General features: G+C 41.8%; 1 protein-coding gene across 1 annotated transcript in view; it reads right to left on the bottom strand.

The window, feature by feature from the left end:
• The window catches only part of LOC139712402 (G-protein coupled receptor 54-like), a 49,697-nt gene extending 42,154 nt beyond the window's left edge, over nt 1-7,543 (bottom strand). The window contains exon 1 of the mRNA XM_071624553.1: nt 6,634-7,543. Within this exon, the coding sequence (XP_071480654.1) occupies nt 6,634-6,978 (345 nt within the window). The 5' untranslated portion in view covers nt 6,979-7,543. The remainder of the gene's footprint in view (nt 1-6,633) is intronic.
• Between the last annotated feature and the right edge of the window lie 1,059 nt (nt 7,544-8,602).

The raw sequence follows: 8,602 nt of genomic DNA, 5'->3' as shown, positions 1-8,602 counted from the left end.
TGAGGATCCAATCGATATCGAATAGCAATGTTACAAGTAACTTTAGATGAAATACAATACAAAAAAAGTCCAGAATAAAACGTAACCCAAATATCTAATATCAGATGACTATACAAACTTTGAAAAAAAAGGAAGAAGGATTTTCTTTTGTATGTTTGAAAGTTCGAGCCGTTCGAAAATATTGAGAACAAAGTATGGTACATTTTCTGTGCTTTTTATTTTTTATTATAACTGCTGTTATCAGTGACGAGCATTGCATCCTCTATATAACAGACCAGAATTTTGTTATGATTTTCTTTTTTTTTGTTTAAAATGATGTTTTTGGTTTTTGTAGTTGACGTGTTATCGTCGCTGTAATTGTTTGTTCAGTTGTTTGTCTGATTTTTTTTTTTTTGGGGGGGAGAGAACTTTAAGATGCAAGGATGGGGGAGGGGAGCAGCTATAGGGGTGAGGTGGGGTGGGGAAGAGACTCCGTTGATGACTGGGTACAGGTACATTATGAAGCGACGAGGAGTGCTCGGAAGTGGAAAGGTTTCGAAAATACCCGGACCGTGATGCACGAGGAAGCTCCTAGGAATGTAGATTGGCTCTTTGACCCCAGGGCTAGATGCAAGCGAAATGCTAAAAACAATACCACCTAATACGCTTTAGAAAAAAAAAGTAGAAAGAAAGTGAGAAGCTGCTTCACTCCAACACCATTTTAAAGTCGCAAATGGCATGGAGTTTGATATTTCTCTAGCATCAACGTAAGTGTCTAAACAGCCTGCACCTAACCTCTATATTGCGTTCCTATAATCTGTGATCACTGTTAGGCGTCCACCTTACGAACAGAGCAAAACAAACGATGCGTCGTTAGAATGATTAAAATCTGGGTGATTTTGGTCGTCAAAAATCGGGCAGGTAATGAAAGGCATCAAGCCGATATGGCCGTCACACTTGATCTACCAAAGATAAACAATTACATTTTGAGTTCATTTACTATTCAATATTTCACAATAAGTGTCTCAACGTCGCCTAGTGCCGGAAATTTGTTCATTTTCTTTCTATATGAAATGGTTGGGAGTGAGTAGCTGTATCAAAATCATTCTACCTAGGAAGAGGGAAAAGTATTAATAGCATGTATTGCATAACTCCGCGCGGCTCCCGGCTGTATTGGTATCTACCTGTTGCTGTATAATTTGTACAAATTAAACAACGTAATATAGCGTTGACAAGCAATGGACGCTTTAAGATCAAAGGTCAATATCGTAATGTCCACTATTTATCATCCCCTGCTTTTTCTCAGAAGCAAATGACGCGGAAGAGGGCACTGTCCCTCTGATCGCAACCCATTGATGTTCATCATGTGCGGCACAGTCCCTTCCAATCTGATGCCTGTCCTAGCTCTTTCCCGGGGGAGGGGATGGTTCGTCGAATATCCGGCAAAGCAATACCTTTAATGACAGATGGTACTGATCGCCCTGAGGAAAGATCAATTTTTTGTTTCGTTGCATGAGAGAAGACTCGCTAAAGACATGACGAATGCAAAACGGATCTCTGTAAGTAATCCAACGATTACCACTAATACCATTGTTATCTACATTTCCGGGGATGATTAATCAACTCGCGAGCTCTGTTGAGCCCGGACACGATGTAGCTATCATTATTCTACCGCAGCATGTTTTCGCTTTTAGGGGTTGGGGGACAAAACAACAACGCCATATGGTGAAGGAGTCAGTAATGGGAATCCTACCAATCGGACGGTGATGATGATGAGAATGGGATACGGTGATGAGACCACCAAGTGTAGTACGTTGACAGAGATGATCAGTCAACGTTAATTTGACCCTCCCCTCCTTACACAGTCACGCCCTCTCACTTCATTCAACCTTCCTCCTCCTCACCCCCCCCCCCCCCCATCTCCCCCGCCCAGCTCTGGGTGGATGTGATCAAATCATGTATTCCTCCGTAATCTCATCAATGACGCAAACAAAGGGTAGCATAAGTGGGAGGCATAGCACACTTCCTATCTAAGTTGTTTGGCCTGATCTCATCAAGTTTTCTTGTTCCACAATGTCAGTACATAGTGACCGTCTTTCACTTCCCGTGTGTTGTTTGACATAGTGATCTCATACTTATATCAAGTAACTTTTATACTGCTTTATTTTTCTTTTTAATTAAATCAAATGTTTAGAGCTGCATTCTCTTCATTGTATGATTTAAATCGTGTTTTTGTCATAAAGATTTCGCGGCCTTGCTGAAAAACATGTATGGCTGATAGCAATCATTTTACCTTAGGTCAATAAATCAACTCACCTCAAAATCAACTCATCAATCTTACCTTCAATTTTGATAAATCGGCAGCATCTGGTGCAATCAAAATGCAAATGAAAAAAATAATCACGACCCCCACTACCTCAAGTATTCAAACAAGCACAAATCTTATCGTTCTATTTGCTGTAAGTGGTTAATCTTAGGCAATGTACTCGTCACCACCATAATCTAGTCATGTAGGGTTTGTTTATTAGGCATTATTGTTCCTGTAATTGCCATTGTGCTTACGAATGTGTTACAATCAAGTAAGAGCTGACGCTGTGAGTGATTAACCGCTGTGTGACTTCAGTTTTCGTCGGAGAGACGCAAAAATTTAATCTTTTCTAACGTAGGTTTGCAAATGAAGCCCTGCGATAGGGGCTGAGATGTTTCAAAGTTTATCATTCTACTGTATCCTTCACATATGTATGAGTTCGTCAAGCGAAGGTTCTTGAGACAGGCGAACAGTAATTATGATAATGAATTACTTACAGCACCGCTTTTCTAACGAATTTTCGTTTGGTCGTGTCAGCCGCGTCAGTCACACGTGTTTACAGGGCGTGCTGAGGTAGAATCCATCGCCCGGTCAAGTCAATTCCACTCGCATCAGAATACTGGAGAGTACGCGAATTTGCAGGCGACAAATGAATAATGCGTCTTAACGGCGAAGATTTAGCGTTGCAAACCGCCGGTGCGATCAATTATGTGTGTGAAACAAACCCTCGATCAATCATGGCGGTATGTGTACCTTGCATAAATGTTTACTCAAGGGTCTTATTGGAGTCCTTGCCGCGTCTTCAGGCCTACCAGGGATACACTGACATCGGGGAAATCGTGGGCAGTTAGCTGCAGCGAGAAGGCTCTTCAAGGTTCATGTTTATTTGATTTTACCCTGGAGTCGGCGGCGTGGATGCCCCCCTAACTGGCGACTGCCGACTAGGTCGATGACGAGGGAGAGAGCGGGGCTTAGCGGTGATGAAGCGAATGTTGATAGAACCCTGTTGACCGAAAGTCACGGCTGGCAAGGCGACAAACCCCGTAACAGTAGCCTGCCATTAGACAAACCTCCTGCATTGATGCAACGAGTATTTCAGTCCAGCAACCCAAGTACTGAATGCAATTGCTAATCTAGTATCTTATCTGACTTAACTTCCTTGTCAGCTTGTCGAATGTAGTACGTGTGTATAATTTACTTTTCAATCTTAATGTAAAATTACAACAACAACAAAAGAGGAACAAATCTCCAGCCTGCTTGGTTTGGAGGATTGAACGAAGATGAAGGAAATGAGTTGTTTGGTGTGTGGCGCATAGAGGACTTAAGAAAATCAGTTGAAACGATACACTATCGGAAAAAATACTGTAAACGTTTTTTTTTTCTGTTTCGTTGCCGAAGAAGAGTTAGATCTGATACTGTTAATGTAATTCAAATAACATTCACAAAATGAATTACAAGGAAACTTGGAAGAGTTTGCGAGATTACGTATAATATCAGATTCAAACTGAGGGGTATCCCTCGTATAGATGAATGAGTTTCTGGAATGAAATGATTCATGCGTAAAACGATTGCTGTATTTTCTTGTCGTTTCAAGTTTGCTTCCAGCCGTTGCTAGAGGGCCTTGCACTGGGAACAAACATATTTTCGAGATCGAATAAAGTTGGTTTATTCAATGATTGGTGGCACTTACTACTGCTATCTAATCTATTATGAAGCTTTCTGAACTTAGATAAAGATGGGGTTCCAGTCTCTTGGGCTTTCTTTCTCTCCCTCTTTCAGTCCTTCCCTCTGTTTTCTTTCTCTGATGTTCTCCACTCCTTTCGCCTCCTCTCTTACTCTCTCTGTTTTCTGTCGCCTCATTATTCTGTAGTACACTCGATTGTGGCGGGAACCCGCACCGTGATCGTGCAATGTTTGTACTTTTGCCAGATGTCCCCTCTCCGTCTGACGTCACGGCCCAAAGTATACCCGCCGCTGTAATTTTCCGCCACATTACGCTACACTGAAAGCTTGTAAAAATGTGCGGTTACCTGGGCTATGCCACTTCCCTCGCATTCAAGCATACTCATTTCGCGACTAAAACATTGTACTCGCTGAACCAATCACTCTTAAATGCAATTACGCGTAAGCAGTCATCACATAAAGAAACGGTGAACTTTTCTCCTTTTTTTTTCCCGCCAGTGATTCAAATTCTTCTTTAATCAGATTCATCTCTGTGCTTGAATTGGCTGAGATTGCGCGCGGGATAAAACATTTTTCCCGTATAATACCGTTATCGGGACGCAAGACGGAACGACTCCGTCCTCTTACCGCGCTGTTCATACATTCGTTCTCCTTGTCTATCAAACCACGATTCCCAGAGTGCCGTGGAGTAGTTTTGTCATTCAAATTTGCATGGACCGAAGGGGGGGGGGGGGGGGGGTAGTGGGGGATTATGTTTCCCCTACGACAAGGAAATTTCGGCGAGCTTTTGAAGCCCCGCGGCAAAAGTCATTGTGTACCATCTCCCAATTTGACTAATTTGGCCACCTCTCGTAGCAAACACATGAATGTCGATTGGATATTTGTATGAAGACTCATCAGCCAATTCCATCAGACATTGATAGATTTGATTGCGAATTTAAAGGAACTGCAAGAAAAGCAGAAGTCCACCGAGCAGATGGGCATGCATAAAGCACATTATTATTGGCATCAATACCTGCAATGGCTGCGGAATAATGTACATCATCGAATAGCGGTCGTAATCAATGCCAACGACGCGCTCATACAAGGCGTTGGTTTCTGTAAAACAGTTTCGTTTCTGGAGAATGAATAATTTGATCGGCATAAAGAGACAATACACAATATTTCAAGTAGTTCAGTCATTTCATACGAGCGGAGAGCTGGCTGCCTTTCACAGATTAAAAAAAAATCCAAATAAACTTATCTCTCTGAGAATACTGGTTCTAGAAAACTTTTTTTTTCTCTTGTTACCTGTCGGATTTATCCTATATAAAATCAGAATGAAGGGATAAAATAAGACATTATTTTATCATAACTACTCTATTTTTAGAGGCTGGAAAGATTGCCTAATTTGTCATTTTTATATTCCCATTATCAAACAAGGACGAATACGTTATTTCCTGTTTCTTTCGTGTGATTTTCTCCTTCTCAAAGTTGGCTTGTTTTGTTGGTGTGTTTATCACACACATGAATACATGCTCCACGTGACTAATTAAAGATCAGACAGTTTTATGAAGTCCTTGTCCATTTTCGCCCGACAAGAGTCAATTCAATTTGCTTTGGTATTCAGCGCGAGTTGTTGAGGATGCACGAATATGTCTGTTTTCACTGGCAATGAGAGCGTCACGTATTTCTCCCACACGGAAACAACGTGGAAACCAGCTTTTATAATTGGTCGTGTCTGGAAAGAGGGGTAAACCTATATCCACACACACACACACGCACACACACACACACACACACTCACACACACACATACAAGTCTATCTTTGTTGATTTGCATAATTCGCATATTGCAACTCCTAGATCAAAGCAATAGTATGTTTGCACGAAATATCTATCTTATCAGGGTTTCACGTACCCATTTACAAGAAAAATATCCAATGAAATAAGTAAAACACACACGCACAGACACACGAATGTATTTGTATGTATATAAGTCATATGTGTGTATGTAGTATATGCTGAAACATAGTAGGGTGCAGGGTTTAGTGCAAGCATACCAAATGTGCCCACATGAAAATAGATGTATTAATATTTATAACAGCATACTCCTACGAACTAGATTGTAGACGAACAAACATAGAACATACCTCAGTCGAGGCGCCACATTTCAATATTAAAATATCTGTTAACCTAACAGGGAATACACTTTATCTATGAAGCACCTCATCCAGATTATTGCCGCCATTTGAATAAAATTTTGTCGTGTTATAGAAAGGGTTGTGGGTTTGCCGTAGATGTTTTGACCAGGTAATCTGGATAATAATAATTTGATACTTTGATAACAAAGGAGTTGCGTTGCAATACAATAACTATATTAAAAAAAAAAATCACTTATTACAAAGTTGATCCGTATAACCAATAGAGCTGATCATAGACTCTTTGTCACACATTTAACCATTCTTTAATATTTTTTTCAGAATCCGTTCACAGCCCTTTTACAAAAACATTGCAGACATGTTGATCATTAAACCAATAAGAAAACAAACGCATGGTAAAAAAGACGAATAGTTTATAAAGAGAGAAATTAAACCACCAGGATGGATTGATTGAAACATGGACGGATGGGTGAAAGCATGGATGGATGGATGGATGGAGGGCACGGGGTTCGGTCTACTCACATATTGGATGTAGGGCGTTGCACGGCACATGAAAGCTCCAAGAGGCCAGTCATTCATTCCGATGACGATGACGGTGGGTATCACGCAAAATATCAGAAAGGTGATGTCTGCGATGGCCAGATTGGCCACGAAGTAGTTGGTGACCGTCCGCATGTCTCGATGCTTGCCAATGATGTAGATGACGATGGAGTTGCCAACGAGACCGGTGATAGCGATGAGGATGAGGAGAATTCGGGGCAGGGTCTGCATCACCAGCAAGGCCGTGGTCGACAGGAAAACCCCGCCGTCGGTGATATTCGGTCCTTGAGAGGTCGAGAAGCTCCCAAGATCCGCATCAGAAGCCATGGTTAAACGATTTTCTTCTCTCCCTCTGTCCTTCACTCTTGCAGTGATTAAAAGATGAAGCAATACCCTGCTTCGTTAGGACACAGAAATTGTGATGCCCACACGGAGGTTCAAAACTTCTTTTTCTTTTAGTTTATTTTTTATTTTTTTTCAAAGTGGGTTTTCTCCTCTAGCGAAGTAGGTTTGTCGTCAGTTGCTTATTTTATTATCTTGTTCTGTAGATTATGTCCTGTGCACCACTTGGCGTAATATGTCAAGGTTGCATCCAGAGGTATTCCAGCGATCCTGTTCTATGTTGGATACCAGTTGACACATGTAGAAAATAAAGGCAAGTTTTACATCTTATGGCGCTTTTTTTTTCCTCTTTCTTCTTCTTATCTCCGGTAGATGTGTACATGGCAAGACATGACTCTTCAGCAATCTGTGCACAGACTACCACAAAGTAAGTAAACCCAAGTGACTCCCCTTCCGACGGATATAGAGAGTGGAGAGGATGAATTATGGCGACAGGGATGCCATGTGACTGCAGCTTGAAGAGGGTCTAGCTCCACATCCTTCCGCGCAGCCGTCGTCCTTATCCACTGGTAGGCGAGTGGCGCTCGGTGTTCTTTAATATGTTTGCGAGGTTTGGCGAGAATACGTGCACACGCAGCGAAGGGAAAGTGAAACGCTCGGTGTATGTGTGTGTGTGTGTGTGTGTTTTTGTGTGTGTGTGTGTGTGTGCATGAGTGTATATCAAAAGGGGTGAGTGTGTGTGCGTGCGTGTGCGTGAGAATGTATGTGTGTGTATGTATTAAAGGGAGATAGAGGTAGAGTGAGTGGGAGCGAGTATGGCGGGAAATTTGTTCGGTGACAAAGCGTGATGGATGTACGACTATCGGCGTGCGTGCTAAGTTGCATTGGTTCGTGCGCGTCCTCCAGAGGAGGGTAAGGGGATGGCGGATTTGTTAGTGATGCATAAAACTACAGGAGGAGACGAAAAGGAAACACGAGTGATTGATTAGCTACTAGATTCAGAGCCGAGGAGTTTCGGCCAGCTGTCATTAATCTGTTTTGAACCGGCGCGGCCTCCTATACAGAAACCAACAGACGTCTTGAATTTCTGCGCGAATACGAGCTACGGAATAAATTTCTCCTCTCCGCGCAGTAGAGGAAAAGAGTGTTTTGATTCTTAGTAAACTTCATCAAAGTGAGTATACGGACAATTTTTGGCGAGCGAACTCAGCTCCAATGAGGCAGTTAACCAAAGAAGTTAAGGTTCTCTGTACTCAGTGCGATTGACCTTTTTTTTTTCCCTGAGTCACAGCAATAGGCAAGAGATAGGCAAGCTCAATCAAAGGCTTAGATTGATTTTACGACGCATGGCGCTACCCTAAATTGTCCTTCCTTCTTCTCCCCGAAACTAAGAATCTGCAATAATTTTGTCTTTTCTTTAATTTTTGTGGGATTGATTATAAAAAAAGCAAATAAACCTGAATTCTGATAGGAATCAATGTTTCTTCCAGTAAGCATTGTATAGCAACTCTTGACCAAGGCCATTAAGTTGCAGGATATTGTGGTTGAATTGATATATTGATTGAAAATTGATTGAAGTGATTATCAGTTGCAGTTACTCACTACAGGG

Source organism: Diadema antillarum, unplaced genomic scaffold (assembly GCF_040938485.1).
Source record: "Diadema antillarum isolate AM-2024a unplaced genomic scaffold, OU_Dant_1.0 scf00000000, whole genome shotgun sequence".
Lineage (NCBI taxonomy): Eukaryota > Metazoa > Echinodermata > Echinoidea > Diadematoida > Diadematidae > Diadema > Diadema antillarum.
Note: the sequence above shows the minus strand (reverse complement) of the source record. Positions and strands in the feature narration are given on the sequence as shown.